Below are 18742 nucleotides of genomic sequence, written 5' to 3'. Positions count from 1 at the left end.
GGGTGGCGACTGGAGGAAGGTATTCCTGGAGAAAGATGTGCCTTATCCCACCGTCTATTTTACAGCCACACAGGAAACTACAATAGCAGCAGGAAAGAGAGATTGCATCACACCACCCTTTGGTACCGAACATGCATTCTGCCAATGGATATGTGGAGAAGACAATTCACCTTAGCAGTCCTTCTGCCTCGTCCTGGTTTGGTACTTTGTGGAGGTGGGATAATGGCTATGGAGTCATGTGGTGAGGACTGGACAGAGCTTTCCAAGTCCTGCTTTACGCCATTCGGTACGGACAGTCCTTTGGGAGGGCTTCCCACAAAAGGGTTCGGGGAGGATTTGACATGGAAGCCATTCTGTTCTCTTTCAGATACCCCATTTTGAGTTCTCACTGCTGGCTGTGTTTGCGTACTTGAAAAGGGCCACGGGCCTGCCTGAGCTTCCTGTTTGCCAGTCCGGTTAGAGATTTGGTCAAACTGCTGACCAAAGTAATCAACATCCCCATTCAGGGGCCCGTTACTCAGTGGAGGAGACAAACTACTCAAATTCTCTTTCTTCTGATCTGAAGATTTGAGAGAATCGAACGAAGAGGGTGTCGATTGGTCTGGCTGTGCAAAAGGATCGTCACGGAAAGGATCAGGATTAGGGGTGGGAAAGAAGTTGAGATTGGCAGAAAAGGCATTTTCAGGCAAGAAAGCTGCCTGAGGCTTTGGTCGAGGAAGAGAGCAGGAGGTAATGCCATTTGTTAAGAATGGATTTTCTCTTAAAGAATTCTGATTGGTGTCGATTTCAGAGTTTAGATCCACTAACAGGATATCTTTGCTTTCCTATCACATTTGGGAAGAAAAAAAAAAAGAGAAAAGAAAGTGTTAGTCCATGTCGTGACTTCAAATGAGAAAGCTACCTAAGATGATCAGGACTATCAAAATTCCCATTAAAGTTTTGTCTTGACAGACAGATTGACCATTTTCTCCTCCCATCACCTCCCTGAGTGCATTCTTTACTAGTGGTGAAAAGGTCCTCCCTGGCCCTCCCGGCCCCTTGACTTTTTATTTAGGTCTCAGTTTTGCTGGCCCTTCATTAAGTGAAATTATATTGTTGTTTGCTCTAGTCATGTGTCTCTTACCCTTACAGACTGGCTGAGTTCATGATCAGCATTGTTCCAATTCCTGCCTTTGCAAGTCTTAAAGGAAACCGATTGCAAGTCACTCTAAGCAATTACATGAGTACACTGAGCTTGAAAGTAAGACAAGACCTCTGACACCTAACTCTGCTTCCCCACCTGATGCACGGTCCCATCCCGTCCCATGTGTCTACCCCTAGAATCATGTAACAGTGTCTCTCTAAATGACCAAATTCATTGCCTAATATTTTATAGTTTTGGTTGTAATAAAACTTAAGGTCAAATATATTTCCCTATAATTGGTCTTTCCTCTAGGGGGCAAAAACAGATTTTCCCATCACATCACACGGTATGGCGGGTATGCCTCTTTAAATATGTAAGGATCCTTTTGACAGTGCTAGTCAAGCTGGATCTCTCATTCTCATCATCCTAATCTCTGGACACATCCTTTTGTCTGTGTCCTTCTAGAAAGAAGAAAGTGTTACTCAACTACTGATATATAACAACATATCACATTAACCTCTCACATTTGTGCATTTTTTTTATAATACAGCTTAGAGTTGCCCAGGTTGTGACAGTAATCTCATCTATTTGGTAAATAAATTCAACTAATCTTTAATTTATGTACAATCTAATCTTTACTTCATGTATAGGATGGAGATTTGGGCTTAGAGTTAATTTGAAAAACATACCAAATACCTAACTCTACAAATTATATTCCCTCTCTATCGTTTTTCTGGTATATTAGTTACTCGTGTTCCCAATTGTTAGATAAGATATGCTTTGTAACATAAAATCAGCGAGTTTGAAAAATCTGACATGTCTTTATTCAGGTCAGTGACATAACTAATTAAGGTTAACCCTGGGCTAGGACTGTCAAACTGACACACCTTCTTCTGACCAACTTTGATCCATTAACTACTCATCTATGCTAGCTGCGGAAGAATATAAACAATAAACAATGCCTAGCTGAGATGGAAGTTAGAGGTCCAGCATCACCCCGATGCTGGATATTTTTGATCACTGGGACAAAAACAACTTAAAGGGAATATGAAATTCTCAAATTAGTAAATAAAAATAGGCCTCCTTGGCTTTAAAAGAACATATTTTTAGAAAGTCTAGGTCCTCAGTCAGACCTAATTGGTAATCTATTTTTTGGCTTCCTTTACTGTTAGGTATAAAAACACTATTTTTCAAAGCCAGTTTTTCTTCATAACCATAAGAATTTGTCAGAAGAAAGAGCTTGTAATTAAAAAAATTTTTTTTAAATCAAAGAAATGGATTGGAAGATATCTTAATGTAGGGATCTGTAACAATCAAGAGAGGACAAAACATATTGCAAAAGTTTGTGATTTCAATATTTATTCATTTATGATGAGCCACCTCTGGGTTAGAACAGTTGGGTGTTCACAGCTGGTAGGGTTCTCCTTTTCAAATACTTCTGAAGAAGTTCTTAGGACACCAAACAGGAGCCACAATGTTAGACTTCTGAATAGTCACCCTATAAGTAAAATGTATAAGGCTCTCCTCAGGTTGGGTTTGTTGTTAACCCAGGATTAAGAGTCTAGTTCATAGGCCACAGTGGAATGATGTAAGACTCCTCATCCACCTCCTAGGTCAGAACCTCATTAGTTCTTTGTTGCATTGTCAACATTGCAACCACTGGGTCATCATCTGAGCACCTGAGAAACAAGCACTGGTAACATGAACGTGAAATGCAATCAATCCCTGCTCTTATGGGGTTTCAGTAAGAGGAGAACTCAGGAAATCAAAAAGGTCTCTGTACAAAGGCAATGTCTTCTATACTGAGTTCCACAGCCTAGCTTTCTCCAAGTAGCTTATCTCTCCCAACCACTCCAGTCTGCCTAATCCTGGACTTCTCTGCCCAAAGCTTTCAGTGGCTTCTTTCTATCCCCTATGTTAAAATAACTTCATTAGCTAGCCTTTCAAAATGACCTACAATAGGACCCAGTTTACTTTTAGCTTAACTACTCTCTATTTTCCTACACACTTCAAAGACCCAATTCAAGTTCAGATTCTTTACAAAAACCTTTTTTCATTGATCTATCTCATCATCACCTGTGCCCACCCATGGCATCTTATGTATGCAAGACACTGTGCTTTGTGCCCTGATTCCATCCCTGTACCAAACTTAACCTCCTTCGGGGTGGGTCCTACCTTATGCTCTTCTCATAATAACTGTTTTGAATGGTTATTTTTAAAGTTTGAGAGCATGTCATTTTGTTTTTTCTTCTTTTTCTTTTAAGTGGCAGTATGGAAGAATATCGTTCAGTTAATTGCCAATAAAAATATGTTCTAAGGGATGCCACTTAGTTTGCAACATGAGTCTCATTTGCAATGCATAAAATTATCCTGTATAAAATGTTGGGGGTGGAGCAAATGGGTCAGGGAACCACTAATCAAGTCCAGGTAATTTAGATTTCTTCTCTTCATCTCTTCCAGAGAAACTGTTGTAAGATTATGAACATTTTTAAACATTCTGGTTTTATCAAATAGAGATAAATCTATTTTGTGACCTAGGAATATGGAGTCAATATGTAAGACCATGTTGGCAAAATCCAATCGGCACATAACTAGTTCTGTTAGCATTCTCTTTCTTAATCAGATATCATCTGCTTTCATGATATTTATCACTTTAATTTATTGTTAGTTTATCTAAATCTTCCATGTTATTTCTTTAAACCAAAAACTCTTTGAAGGCATTAAGTCTAATATAAATAAAACTCAGGATTAATCATGTTGTTTTTCATTTCCTTTTTCAGAACTTTCTAGAAGTCTACTGAAGCAGATTAAATAGTCATTGCTTCCTTGCCTATCCCACTGGAATTCTACTTCATAGCCTGAGTGCTTAGATCTCTGTCAATGTACTTGTTTGAATGTCTGTTACACTTGGAAAGTAGATCATTCAAATATCAATTTACTTTGGGAAGGGGCTACAATAGAGGAGGGAGCGAAGTTGTGTAGGAATAAAAAGGACCTCAGAGCTATGATGGACATTTCAGGATCATCTAATCTTGTATTTCAAAAAGTTTGTGAAGAATAAAGTCTCCACAGACAAGTGAATTAGAACTCACTGCTGAAAAGAACATTAAACAGGATTCTTCTCTATTGGAGGCTTTGTATGTCTTCATTAAAATGCTGGTTTGCACTGTGAATGTCACAGGGTTGGGGACAGAAGAGAGACCATGCAGCCCCGGCTGCTTTCATCTCAGTGGGCCTGGCCATTTTATGTGAAAGTTCGGGGCTGGCATTCCCGGAGATATTCTGGCAAGTGAGACTTACCCAGTCCTTGATCTGCTGCTGCTTTAATTCCTATGACCTTTTTGGTCATGTAGACTTGCTTGGTAATTCCCTGATGTAACAGACTCCTAGACAGTCATTCTTCTCATTATTCTAGACTGGTGTTCTTTTTGTCTGGTTACTGCCTTATCATCTTTTACATTCAAGTCCAGAACCTCATTTACTCTGAGGCCCTATATGAACCTCTAAACTAGATAAATACCCTCTGATTAACATCAACTAATAGGCTTTGTGATTAGTTTTAATGTTGGGCTCCCCACTTGACAGTAAACTCCATGATCTCATTGGCATTGTACATCTCCCTCATTTCTGTGCCCTGTAAATCTCAGGTACTCAAGAAATTGTCAAAACAAAATAATAGTTGTAAGAAGTAATCCAAAATCACATGGGTAGTTTAACTTGAGGACTGTTTTGGAAGATGTGAGGTTTGTGTTTAGGCCTTGAATCTGGACCTCTTTCTTGGGCAAGTGAGTTTTTCCTGCATCACCCTTTCCTTATCTCTAAAGGAAAACAGTGCTCCATTCTCACGTAGTTGTCACGGATAGGGCGATATTAAGAAGATTTGATACACTATAGCGTCCTGCACAGAATGAACAACGTTTTTAAACAAAAACAGGCCTTGGTTAAACATAACTGAACATCTTATTTGTTTTAAGTCTTACTTCACACCAAGCTTATGCCGCTAAATCACAATGGAAAGAATAGAAAAATATTGAAGAAGCCAAGTGGCTTTATAATTCATCATCTAGCAAATACTTCCTTCAGGTAGACTTTTGCCAAGAATTACTTTTCAGCGCTTCTTCTGATCCTAAATAATACCAGAAAGGATTGCATTGCCTATCTTATTGCTCAAATCTAATCTCCAAGCAAAATTAATATATCTGAGTTAGTGTTGATATGTTCCCATGGTAACTTAAAATGCAAATTGGTTCTAGGAGCCATTTATACATTATGCAGAAAAATCAGCAGTCATCTTCCAAGTTTCGAGATGCTCGAGATTTCTGGTTAATTGCCAATTTGAGTTACAGATGCCATTTCCATTACATTGCAAATTTAAAAACAGACACTTACTGTTGGACTATTTAGGTCAGGAGGTGTAGACATGTCCCCAAACAAATCCATCTGGTCAACACCCTTGAAAAAGTATTTGGATTAGATTCAGATGTGTCTACTAAAAAATAGTACTTTGTATATTGTTGTAATTGTTTCCTAAACTAAGACTTAGGAAAACCATTGTCACAATTTTATTTTTATTTAACTAATACAGATTTGATATTAGGCTATTTAGGTCTGGAAGTGTAGACATGTTCCCAAACAAATCCATCTGATCCACACTCTTAAAAAAGTCTTTGGATTAGATTCAAATGTGTCTACTAAAAAGATTACTTTGTATCTTGACATAAATGTTATACTAATGTTTAGGGAAATAGTTGTCATAATAGGACGTCCATACGTATTCAATGCAGATTTGGCATAAGCAACATCTATAGGAAGTAAACCTATGTTCAGGCAAATAAGAATCATAAAAAATAACATACATACCAATTTTAGTTTGTTAGCTTGGTCATCAAGGGTCAGTAGGGTCTCACTCCCGTTCTGAAAAGATGGCAAATGTTTCAGGGTGACTTTTCTTATAGAATTTAATTTCTTAGTGCATTGGTTTGCTAAGCAGTTATGATTTTGGCACTGGTAATTCAACTGTACATCCTCTATGGCTAGAGGAATCATGAACACATGGTCATAAGCTGGTGGGGGAGCATGCTTGGACAGGTAGCAAACAAGGACTTATACACATCACATGTGCAATTCACAAGACATAAAGACGCAGTTTTACCTCTACTGCCTTGTTGGCTTCTTCCATCTAAAAAGAAAGACACAAATTCAGTGATCTTAGTAATTACAGTTAAAGGGAGTTAAATTAGTATATATATATATATCTATGGTTACACACACACACACACACATGGGTTCACTGGCACAAGGCAAGAGAGAGTCTTGCATATTATTTCTGCCCTACATTTCCTGGCCTGCCCTTTTCATATCAATACTAGATTTGAATACAGTTTCTGAACTTAAATTTGGTCGACCTGTATAGTCCTTAGAACCAATGTGAAGCTTGTGGGGACAGATAACAAAAGTCAGGAACAGAAAATCAGGTTATCTAACTATAACATCCATCAATTGCTGTATTGGAAAAATAGACAATACATTTCTATACTTTCTATACTTTGAAGAGCCACAAAGAAGTCAACTCTGCAGACATGCCATATATTTATTTACATAATGTTCAAACATGGTCCTGAATATAGTCTTAAGTGTAACAGAGCCAATATTGGGTAATACTTGCCTTTTTCTTTTCTTCTTCCTTTTTCTTTACATTATAGATAACTTGAAAGAGGTCTTTAAGATCAACAACTAATGGCTCAGCCTAAAGCAAGAAAAAGCATCTTTATGAGTATTTTAATCTTACTATTTTCTTCTCTTTGTCCCCATCAGTTCTGATTAGTACTGTTTCTTCCTTTCTCTTAAAGTTCCTTACTATCCTCCCCCGGTTTAGAGGGAATCACCACTACCTCAATCCCCACTGCCAGATACATACAGGCCGGCAGAGTTAGTAAGTATTTAAACAAAACAAGAAGGATCATGATAGTTTTCCAACTGCTTCAGGATTTTTGGGAATCATTCACTATTGTTCCAAAATCAACATTCACCTTAGGAGAAAGTCCATTCTAACAATCCTTGTCCATACACAATATGGGTCTCAATGACATTTAAACATGATTCCTGGGGCACCTGGGTGGCTCAGTCGGTTCAGCAACTGACTCTTGATTTCAGCTCAGGTCATGATCTCACAGTTTGTGGGTTTGAGCCCCACGTTGGGCTCTGCACTGGCAGCACGGAACCTGATTGGGATTCTCTGTCTCTGTCTCTCTCTATCTCTGCCTCTCTCTGTCTCTCTCTCTCAGAATAAGTAAATAAGCATGAAAAATGATTCCTAAGACCAATAAAGATAGTCATCTTCGAGTCACTGTTTAGTCCTCCTACATCTAACTGTCTCTAGCCAGCTCTCTAGTTGAGTGACAGACACTCTATGATGAACTGAGGACAAGTCTCCCTCCAGGTGTATCTCAAGGCTTGGAGCTTACCTGTTGTCCTGTTTTTATGGCAAAAAATTGATGCTGGCCTTCTCCTCCACACACATAACCAAATGCCCGGTTGTCTGTCACATCACGGGCAATGAAAGAAATTTTATTTACTGGGTGTTCATGCTCTATTACCTGAAAAACAAACATAAAAAATGTTTTATTGCTCAAACTAGAATCTATTTATATGGCAGCACGATGAAGCATCAGATATTTGGGCGTATATAAAAAAGCCAAAACACTTGAAGAAAGAAATTTTTGCCTCTGGTTGAAGGTTAGAGCTACATTTATTCTTGTTAGTAAGGGCTCCAAAAGGAACAAAAAGGAGAAAACAGAAGTGGGAAAAACACTTCCTAGAATATTGATAGTTGATTGTCTCCATCCCAAAGATATGATGCCACATAGCAAGAAAGGATTGAGGACTGTATTAGGAGACCAAGAATTTCTAAAGCAAACATGGCACATTTCATTGCTAAACCATCTATGTGGGTTGACTTTCCCAACTCAAAGTCACACTTAGGTGAAGAGCATAACTAAGTTCGTTATGGGATCTTTCGACAATGGCTCTGAGTGGCCAGAAAAGCATCTGAAGTATTGTTAGAACAATCATCCCCAGAACATTCTGCAAGTTGCCAAATGCTCGTATCAAGTTTTTCCCATGTCCACCTCACTATCCACGAGTTGCCTGGGGCAGGGGGTTATTGGTTTAGTGGTGCCTTCCCATCTATTCCCTCCACTCCCCTTTTTCTTGATCCTTTCAAGCACACAGCAGGCAGGGCTCAACCCTTCAGGGATATCTGTAGGTGGTCATAAGATACCTCAGTTTTTGTCTAGATGCCTAAGGCCACTGGAGAGTATACATTGGATATCTTAGAAGGTTTGGGGAACAAGGGAATGCTTGAGGGAAACCTGCCACCATTCTCTGATGGGCTTGGGAAGATAACACTTGAGAGATGAGGGACAAGAGAAACAGCAGTGCACAAGGATGAGCAGGGTAAGTGAGCGGCTGCCAGGGTTCCAGGGCTCTGTATTTGACCAGTGGATTTTGCATGATAGATAACAGACATCTCTACGAAGGGATGGTTGATAATTGGAGGTCTCCCAATAGTACCTTACTACAACAGAGTACCTTGATTTACAGAAACGCAAATGAGCTACAAATAACATTTTAAGTAAATACATCTCATGATGTTATGTTGAGCAGAGAAAAAGTCCCAGAGAACCTGTAGTATGACAGTTTTTTGATACGGTGGCAGAAAAACAAACAAAATAAGTAATACCTTTCATATGCGGTCAAACAACAGCAACCACAAGTAAATGCACAAGTTTATACCTACAGGATGAGAGATTATAACTGCAGGTGAGGAAGAAGGGAAAAGAGAGAAGAAAGAAAAGGTAGATGTGTTACGGATAATATTCTAGCTTCGGGTTAGCCAGTAAGTTTGCAGGTAATCAATACATTAAAATGAGACCCAGGCAAAGACCTATGACAGCTTCACAAACCAGGAAGTAGGGTTAATCTAGTTCTGTGTACTTGAGGTCTAAAAAATGCCGAAGTGATATTTATAGCATATCTGTGTTTATGCTATATCTGTGTTTATGGAGGCTCACATCCATTACAGAGAATAAATTTCAAAATAAAGTGTCTTGACTCCTCACTTCCTACCCTATTTTCTGTCTGTTTTCTCTAGAAAAGTAACATGTATTATTATTATTTTCCCCCACAGAATTTTGAAAAGGGAAACAGAGAACTGAGAGCTAAGTCACATCGTTTGTGAGACTAAGATGGTCAGAAAGGTGTCAGTGAAAGCGGATTCTTACCCCAGTTTTCTCATCAATTATTTTTATCCCAGAAAGGGAAATGTTGACCCAGATCCTTTGTTTGTGTTGTCCCTGAGACCGACCAGCTGCCGCCATTCCCTGATGAGAGTGGGAAAACAAGAAAAATCTAGTTAAAACTACCCTATGATGCTTTGGATATTAAATCATTTAAAAGATAGTTTTATTTTCAGCCTGGTTTTCCATCTATGAAAGGATTAGGCACCTTTCAGAATAGATGCAGAATGAAATAGAAGACACTGAGCCAGGACATCATGAGTTAGCTGCGTGAACTTGGATAAGTCCTTCTAATTCTCTCGGCTTCAGAACAGTCATGGGTAAACACAAGACTGAATTAGACCTTCAAAGATGTTACTTCTAGGTCTTGTCTTACTTAACAATTATTATTTATTAGGTTCACATAGTGACAGTACTAGAATTTAAAAATTAAAAAAAAAACCCAAAGGCTAATACTGAAGAGCCATAGTTTGCAAATAGAGACCTGAATTTTATTTATTTTTAGAATATTTAAAAATTTTTTAAATCTTTATTTATTTTTGAGAGAGAGAGAGGCAGAGTGTGAGCAGGGGAGGGGCAGCGAGAGAGGGAGACACAGAATCTGAAGCAGGCTCTGGGCTCTGAGCTGTCAGCACAGAGCCCGATGTGGGGCTCAAACTCACAAACAGCGAGATCATGACCTGAGCCGAAGTCGGACGCTTAAGTGACTGAGCCACCCAGGTGCCCCTAGAGACCTGAATTTTATCCGAATACTTCCAGGACCTAAAACTTGATTTGCCCAAAGGAAAAGGCATCTAGAGTCCCGCAATACTTGATTAAGCCAGGTCTTTAGAACAGCAGACAAAATATGTGAACAAAGTCATGTTTCCTCATAAAATGAGGTACCACGGGATCAACTATGTGATTAGAAATGTTTTTCTTTCAAATAATTGAGATATAGGTAAACACAAAATTCTGATATAATTCCCTTTGTTGGATATTTGCGTAAGATGGAGACAAAGCATGCTTTCCCCTTTTACCTTTAGTTTCATCATAGAATCTTGGCTCATTTTATCCCCTCTTGCATCGGGCACATCATCAATGCCAATCAGCTTGGCCTTATATTTTACACCATCACCTTTGAATCTGGCCAAAAGGTACTCATCTGTCTTTTCAGAGCCTGAGGAGGGGGGGGGGGGGGGGGAAAGGATAAAATTTATCTAGGATAAAATTTATATATGTCTTTAAATATCATCCCCAGGGTATGACCAAGTATGTTCCAGAATCTCCAAATCTGAGTAGTACAAATACTGGTCATATTACAGTTGATCAACTATGCAATGTTCTATCTTTATTCTTACTTCCTTTGAGTAAATGCACGTTCTGTGATACTGTATATGGTGTTGGGGTGGAGAAAAAATAAACTCTTAAAGGTACAAAATGGACTGAATTATGGGAAATTTATGGAAATACATGGGGTGGGATTTGGGGATATCCTTCATCATAATTAAAAAAAAATCTTTAAAGGAAGTTAAGGAGGATAATGCCTTTTTTTTAAATAAAGAAAAATAAGCCATTTCTCTATTTGTTAACATTTTGAACTGTCAATAAAGCAGAAGAAAATTGTGGGTAAATTCCTTTGAAAATTATTAAGACTATTATCTCATCTTTATAACTTCTTTGTTTTTCTTGAAAAGACTGTTCAGTCTCATTCCCATAGCTAACGTATACTAGCAAAAGGCAAACAAACCGGGGCACGTTCTCAAACTACGAATGATTAAGGATTCTGGCACTTTCTGGTGGTACTTCAGGTCAAGAGAACAGGGTCTAATAAAATAAAGATCTTGGTTTTTGAAAAACAGCTACTTCAGTAAAGCAAAGTGGTGAACAGGTTCCTGAAAGATAATCAAAGAATAATTGATAGTTGTGTTTATCAACCAAACAAGCTGCTATGAACGTTCCCCAGCAAGATCCAAGTTGGAGCAATCACCCCATCCAGACACAGGTCTTATTCTAAGTGGAGCAAACTAATCTCTGCCAAAGTCCAACCTTCCTGCTGAGGAGAACCTGACATGAGGCGGAGGTTGAAGTGAGGCAAGGGCCAGCTCTTGGTTCATTTACCCCGAGCCTCACATTTCTTCAGAGGTAGCCAACCCGCGCTCCCTTCAGCTGCCTCAAGAGGATTGCTCCATACCTTTCTTTTTTTCCTTCTTCGACGGTGCTTTTGGTGCAGCCTGTTGGTCAGGCTGACCATTAGTTGTGCTCGTTTCTACTTCGTTAGACATGGCAAGAAGGCAGACGGCCAACTCCAGCACCAGCAAAAGGCTAGTGACACCAGGCGATCCCCGCAGTCTCAAACGAACATAACCTGCTACAGATACCTGTAGGCAGAGTTTAGAGGCATAATGAGATCGTAAGACAGCAAATCCAGACTTTGTGCTAAAAGGCTTATAACCCGTGATTTAGGAGTGTATTTCTTCAGACTCATTTTGTTCTTTCTGAATAAACAAACAGACTGAATTCTGAAGAGGAGCGGGTAGGACTGTTTCCTTTGTAGTTTCCAAAATGGAAAGAGGGTGTTTACTAGATTTTAAAAAAAAAATTTTTTTTTAATGCTTTTATTTTTTTTTGAGACAGAGACAGAGCATGAGCAGGGGAGGGGCAGAGAGAGGGGGAGACACAGAATCTGAAGCAGGGTCCAGGCTCTGAACGGGCAGCACAGAGCCCGACGTGGGGCCCGAACTCATGGACCGCGAGATCATGACCTGAGCTGAAGTCAGACGCTTAACCGACTGAGCCACCCAGGCGCCCCCTAGATTTTTTTTTTAAAGCAATCTAGGAACATTTAATGATTACCTACCTAAGTAGTTTGCATTGGAATTTTGGCATAAAAATCTAGTATTAAAGGTAGGGATCAAAATGTGTCACACATACAGAAATAGGGTTTCATAGCAAAACAGAAATATTTTGGCATTTCAAATTGGACAGTAATGAATCCTGGTTCTTCAAAAACCCATTTAGTTGCAAAGGCAGTGTCAGGAATAGCGTTATAAACTTTATCTTATTCCCTTTGATAAATATAGATTTTTTATGTGTTAGGATTCTGGAGATGGCTTCCAGGGCTATCTAACCACTATACTTTAAAAGACAAGCATTTTTGACATTAACACTTAAACGTATCAGGGGATGAATGAATTTATGGGATGTCTATTGTGCAATTCATTGAGCGTAAATACTTTTATGCTACTATTTAGCCTTATTATCCTCAAGGAAGTTGTGGTATGTGCTCTTATAAAACTTCTCTATGTATCATGGTAGGTAAAACAGAAAAACTCAGAGTCACTGTAAACACACGGAAGTGAACTAATGTTTCTAAAGGTTTTTTCACGTCCCAGGAGTCAAAGTTTCTACAGAGCTTCTGAGAGAGCTAGAGAAAGTTTAACCTTCTACATGGACTGAAGACCAGAGGCACAGCCGAGCCATTCATAGTTTTGTAATCGTGTTAAGACCACCCATGGACTGTGATGCCTGGGTGGCTCAGTTGGTTGAGCATCCAACTTCGACTCAGGTCATGATCTCGGGATTTGTGAGTTTTAGCCCCAGAGCCTTCTTCAGATCCTCTGTCCCCCTCCCTCTCTGCCCCTTCCCTGCTTGTACGCTCTTTCTCAAAAACAAATAAAAGAAAAAAAAATTAAAAAAAAAAAAGACCATTCACTGACTGGTACATTCCTCCCACCCCAAAAAAGCTTAATTCTGTTGTTAAAGCATCCATTTATTTGAGCTTTTTAAATTCAAGGACCAAGTCCACCCAAAGAAATACATGCTACTTTATAGATAACTAAAGGATAAAATTTTTGAGGCTCCATCAGCCTAAATTGCACTTTGCTTACTTCATAAATGTCAACATGTTTTCCCCAAGGTCAGTTCTTCAACTCTCCCTCCATGAGTCTTTAAATGGTCTTTATAGTCTTAATAGTCTTTAAAAACATATATATACAGAAATCTATGTATGATTAATGTTCCTGAATGATTTAAACTGGAGATTTCATTGTTAATTTTGCTCAAAGGTACCTGACTGGTAAGCAGTCAGGGAGGCAATCTCTTTACAGGTTAAAGTCTTACATAGCAAAGGACCCAAAGCCCTGTTTACTCAAGACTTAGTCGGGGGCCAGGTATTAGTAGGTTACTCAGAGTAACCCTATGAGTATTTTGATAGGAAAATCCAAGGCACAGGGTTTTTAAACTATACAGCTGCTGGGGCGCCTGGGTGGCTCAGTCGACTGGGCGTCTGACTTCAGCCTACGTCGTGATCCCGCTGGTCCCAAGTTCTAGCCCCAGGTCGGGCTCTGTGCTGACAGGTTGGAGTCTGGAGCCTGTTTCAGATTCTGGGTCTCCTTCTCTCTCTCTCTCTGCTCCTCCCCCACTCACACTCTGTCTCTGTCTCTCTCTCTCTCAAAAATAAAAACATTAAAAAAAAAAAAACAACTATAGACTGCTAAGAGGTAGAACCTGGGTCTAACCCAGGATGTCTGGCCCCAAGTTCCTCTCATGTTACACTAATGGATCTCCTCTGAGAAGCCTCCTACTAGCTACTGAGATGCGCTGTTACATACATGTAGTGACCCCTAAAAAAGACATTTCCAAATTCTAACCCTCGAACCTTTGAGTTTGTCCTTATTCGGGGAAAAGGTATTTGCAGTTGTAAGTAAAGATCTTGAGTTGGGATCATCCTGGACTTAGGGAGGGCCCAAAACCCCATAACAGATGTCCTTATAAGAGAAAGGCAAAGGGATATTTGAAACAAAGAGACACACAAAAGAGAAGGTAATGTGAGTACGGAGGTAAAGAGTGGATTGACACATCTACAAAGCAGGAATGCCAAGGATTGCCAATGTCCACCAGAAGCCGGGAGAGAAACACGGAACGCGTTCTCCCTCAGAGCTTCTGGAAGAAGCAAACCCTGCTGACATCTTGATTTGGGGCTTCTGGTCTCAGGACTGTAAGGAAATGGGTTTCTGTGGTTTGAAGCCACCTCATTTTTGGTGTTTTGCTATGGCAGCCCTAGGAAATGAATACACCTCTATTTTGTGTGCCTTGACTGGTTTCAGTGGTTCCCAAGATTTGTCTCCTGGTGACACGATAAATCTCCTAGTCATATACACACTCTTCCAATTCCAGGAAACTGATAGTTATTTCCTTAACTTCAGAGAATTTATTCCAATTCAAGAGGATATTTGCCCATATTTACATCAGGAGGTGAGACTACACTCTGACCTAAGGAGATACAGGGACAGGCCCTTTCCTTTATAAGTTGCTCAGATCTTATCTTAGAAATAAGGACCCTGTAAGTCCTCCAGTCATCATCTCGTGATCCTTTCATGATTAAACATTTCAACTTGATAGTCTCCTACCCTCTTCTTTTTCTTCCCTTTCTCTCAAAGGACTGTTCATCTCAACTCTACTCTCAGAAACTCAACTTCAGCTGCTGATGGGTCTCCTGACCAAATCCAATTACTTTGCTGTTCAGCCTTTGGGGGTGTCTGATTGCATATATCAGATACCTCTACCTTTTTCTGAGCCTTTTCTCTCCCTACTTTTCACTCCCATGACAACCTTGGTGCTCCAGTCCATGGCTAGTGTTTGGCCAGTCCATGGCTCCAGTCCATGGCTAGCACCATGGGGTGTTCCACCCCATGGCTATTGGGGTGATCTGGATTTTTTTTTTTTTTTTTTAAGTAATGAAGTTCTAAATTTTAGAATAACATTGGAAGCTTTCCTGCTTGGTCTTGTGGTTCCCCTTGCATTTAGGACAAAGACTTAGATGCTTTTGTTTTGTTTTGTTTTGTTAGGACACAGACTTAGATGCTTAGATCCCTCTTAAATATTTTGCCCCTTCTTATCTTCAATCTCCTTTGTTTTCATTTTTGTATAGCAAGCCCATATGTCTCATTTCTTTTAGAGTATTATTTGCTTTTGGATCCCTTACCTTTTCAAATATGCCAAACGCCCCTCTTCCCCACATCCAGCCCATCCCAGTTACCTATTTGTCCCTGAAGACAGTAGGTAAGACCTCTTCCTGAAGCCTCCCCACTTTCCCTCCAGTTCAGCTTAAAATAATCTGGGTAAAAGAGTTCGTTGGCCATCTTTGGAGCCTAATATAGTATTTTTCTGCAAGATTTTATTTCTGATAATAAAATATTTAGGTTATTAAATTTGGCAAATTTTATTCTCAAGTGAGAATATTTAAATTTTTAATGTTTATTTATTTTGGAGACAGAAAGAGACAGTGAGCTGGGAAGGGCAGACAGAGGGAGACACGGCCTCTGAAACAACTCCAGGCTCTGAGCTGTCAGCACAGAGCCCAACGCAGGGCTTGAACTCACAAGCTGTGAGATCATGACCTGAGCCGAAGTCGGACGCCCAACCGACTGAGCCACCCAGGCGCCCCTAAAATGAGAATGTTTTAAAGGAATTTGAGAAGTGCGACAAAACACTGTGAGGGGCTTGGGAGAGGGAATGGTGGTGTGCAGTTTAGTCACAAAGGTGATTGTGCCACAACCTCACAGTTCAAGAAGGGGTCTCAAATCTAGTGTTGGCAGACTGGGCCAAAATGGAAGGGTTCTAAAAATTTTTTTATAATATTTATTTAATTTTGAGAGAGAGAGAAAGAGACAAGGGGTGAGCAGGGGAGGGGCAGAGAGAGAGGGAGACACAGAATCTGAAGCAGGCTCCAGGCTTTGAGCTGTCTGCACAGAACCTGATGATGAGCTCGAACCCACAAACCGAGATCACGTCCTGAGCCAAAGTCAGATGCTTAACCAACTGAGCCACCCGGATATCCCTGGAAAGGTTCTAAAGTGAAAGGTACTACCCTGGTTTTATAGCAAAAACTTCTCTTTTCAGACATTTAAATACAACTTCTCACAGCATTGGAATTGTTTTAAAGGCAGTTGGTATCTTTTAATTATACCCTTCCACTGTTTAGGAATGAGCAAGGGGCAAGTTAGAAAAACATAATAGGGAGGAAAAAATTTTTTAGCATAAATTCCCTGAAGAAAAGGTATATAATGTTACAACAACAACGCAAACATAGGTCTGCATTGCAGGCCATGCCATTTAAAATGTATCCATGTTTGGGGGCGCCTGGGTGGCTCAGTCGGTTAAGCATCTGACTTCCCCTCAGGTCATGATCTCGAGGTTTGTGGGTTTGAACCCCATGTGGGGCTCTGTGCTGACAGCTCCAGGAGGCTGGAGCCTGCTTCGGATTCTGTGTCTCCCTCCCTTTCCGCCCCTCCCCCATTCACACCCTGTCTCTCTCTTTCTCTCAAAAATAAACATAAAAAAATTTTTAAAATGTATCCACGTTTGGGTGCCTGGGTGGCTCCATAGGTTAAACATTGGACTCTTTATACCAGCTCAGGTCATGACTTCATGGTTTGTGAAATCGAGCCCGTGTCAGCACGGAGTCTTCTCAGGATTCTCTCTGTTCCTCTCTCTCTCTCTCTGCCTCTCCGCCACTCACGTGTGCTTGCTCTCTCTCTTTCTCAAAATAAATAGACTTTAAAAAAAATTAATAAAATGTATCCATGTTCCCTGAAATGATCAGCCGAGTAGACTCTGCCCCAATGCCCCAAGATTCACAGATAAACTCCTTCATGAAGAAATGTGAGAGGTTTTTGAAAATATTTTCATAAAAGCATCTATCCAGTATCACATATACCAGAATGATAAGCATTTACCTTTCTCCCAAGGTCTAAAGAGCAAACCCCCCATTACAGTCTTTCTGAATGTCCAATCTACCATTCGACAAGCAGTAGATGGAAGAAGTCTTGCTTCTAGACTCAGGTCCCCCTGGAGAGAATAAGCAACTTAAACATTTTCAACTCAAATGCATAATAATCCTTCTAACGTTGTTACAGAATTGCCCATTGTTCTCATAAAACCTCCAGCAGGTTTTATAATGAATTGGTTTTGGAAAAGGATTGGGGCTGGAAAAGGGATCTGAGGGCCAAAAGGTGCCCTAGTATTTTCTTTGATTACTTTCCCAAGCTAGGGCATTGTTTAAAACAGAATTGTCTAGATTGCATTAATCTGTGTGTTCTGTTTTGAGCTCTAGCAACGTAAAAGGTTTTCATAAAGGGGAACAAGCAGATACAGGACACGGAGAAAGCCCATAGTCTTCTGATTCATTGGGTTTAGTCCCAGAAAGTCTTCTGACCAAAAAGCACAAAACTAATCAGGAAACACACACAAGGGGTGTTATCATAAAGCAGGGATTAAAAATTAAAGCTCAAAAACATATACAAAAAGCCACATGAACAGCTCTCCATCTAAACCTAGCTGGTTCTCATTCTTAGGGAGGGGCTGCTTCGTTTATTAGGAGCTGGAGAAGAGGAATAAAGATACAGCTGGGAAGAGAGGAGGATCTAAAGCTATTATGTATTCTTCAGTCTTTGTTGAGGCCTAAAATACAACAGAAAGTCGTAAAAGAAACTGTGCTAGCTTCCATTTGAGCAAAGATACATAACTTGGATTCTGGACTTAACACAAACAAACCCCCCTGAGAGAATGCGAGAACTTCCCCTTTCCACGGCACAAGAATCACATGACTAGGAGAGATTTTTGGAGCTTGCAACATCTTTTTCAGTTTCTGAGAAGGCTCTGAGAAATGTATACCAGAAGACTGCCTGAGTCATCTTACGGCAAGTATATCCCTTGCACAAGAAAAAATCTGCTAGTTTGTTTAGCCTTTCAAGTGATTCATGCAAGACGGCAAGTATTTAGAACCCTGGGATGCCCGGTACAGGGATACATTTGTGTAGGGAGGAGTCTGGCTGGTGCCTCCTTATTCTTGTTTACCCTTTCCATCAGCAGGGTTGCATGGGTATCAGCAATGACACTACTTAATGATTCCAGGGTTCGCACAAATATCCTGACACAAGTGTGCCTCCCCCCCCCCCCCCCCCCCCCCCGCACCGGGTGACCTTATCCTAATTATATAGGACAGGGAGAAATTTGCTTGGGTCAGTCTCAAAACGCTGGTAAAAGGAGTAATTTAAGGACTTACTTAATGATGGCCCCATTCCACAAATGTTTGAGAATCAATCTGTTTTTAGTGATAAGGAGGATGGGACAAACATTTAACCTACCAAGCACTTGAAACATTTAGCCTGACAGCTCTGTGAAATAAAATGTGTCTATTTTATGGGTAAGTTAATGGACTCATTAAAACAAAATCAATCCCTAATAAATTGCTAGGCTCAAAATGAACCATGATCTATGTTCCCTTTTCTACTATAGATGCTGGTTGCTCTTATCTTTTTTTTTTTTTTTTTAAACAAAT

General features: G+C 40.0%; 1 protein-coding gene across 5 annotated transcripts in view; it reads right to left on the bottom strand.

Annotated features, from left to right (window-relative positions):
* The window catches only part of DAB2 (DAB adaptor protein 2), a 168818-nt gene that overhangs the window by 10828 nt on the left and 139248 nt on the right, over window positions 1-18742 (bottom strand). For 3 of the 5 annotated variants that reach the window (XM_047861929.1, XM_047861918.1, XM_047861909.1), the window contains exons 2-10: window positions 11594-11780; window positions 10440-10579; window positions 9406-9504; window positions 7588-7719; window positions 6789-6869; window positions 6276-6302; window positions 5984-6037; window positions 5513-5575; window positions 171-824 (exon numbers count right to left, since the gene is read on the bottom strand). In XM_047861929.1, coding sequence (XP_047717885.1) covers window positions 171-824; window positions 5513-5575; window positions 5984-6037; window positions 6276-6302; window positions 6789-6869; window positions 7588-7719; window positions 9406-9504; window positions 10440-10579; window positions 11594-11684 — 1341 coding nt within the window. In that variant the 5' untranslated portion in view covers window positions 11685-11780. The remainder of the gene's footprint in view (window positions 1-170; window positions 825-5512; window positions 5576-5983; window positions 6038-6275; window positions 6303-6788; window positions 6870-7587; window positions 7720-9405; window positions 9505-10439; window positions 10580-11593; window positions 11781-18742) is intronic. The other 2 variants (XM_047861944.1, XM_047861937.1) reach the window with 2 other exon arrangements.

The sequence above is a fragment of the Prionailurus viverrinus genome, chromosome A1 (genome assembly GCF_022837055.1).
Source record: "Prionailurus viverrinus isolate Anna chromosome A1, UM_Priviv_1.0, whole genome shotgun sequence".
Lineage (NCBI taxonomy): Eukaryota > Metazoa > Chordata > Mammalia > Carnivora > Felidae > Prionailurus > Prionailurus viverrinus.
The sequence above is the reverse complement of the archived record's forward strand: the minus strand, read 5'-3'. Positions and strand labels throughout refer to the sequence as shown.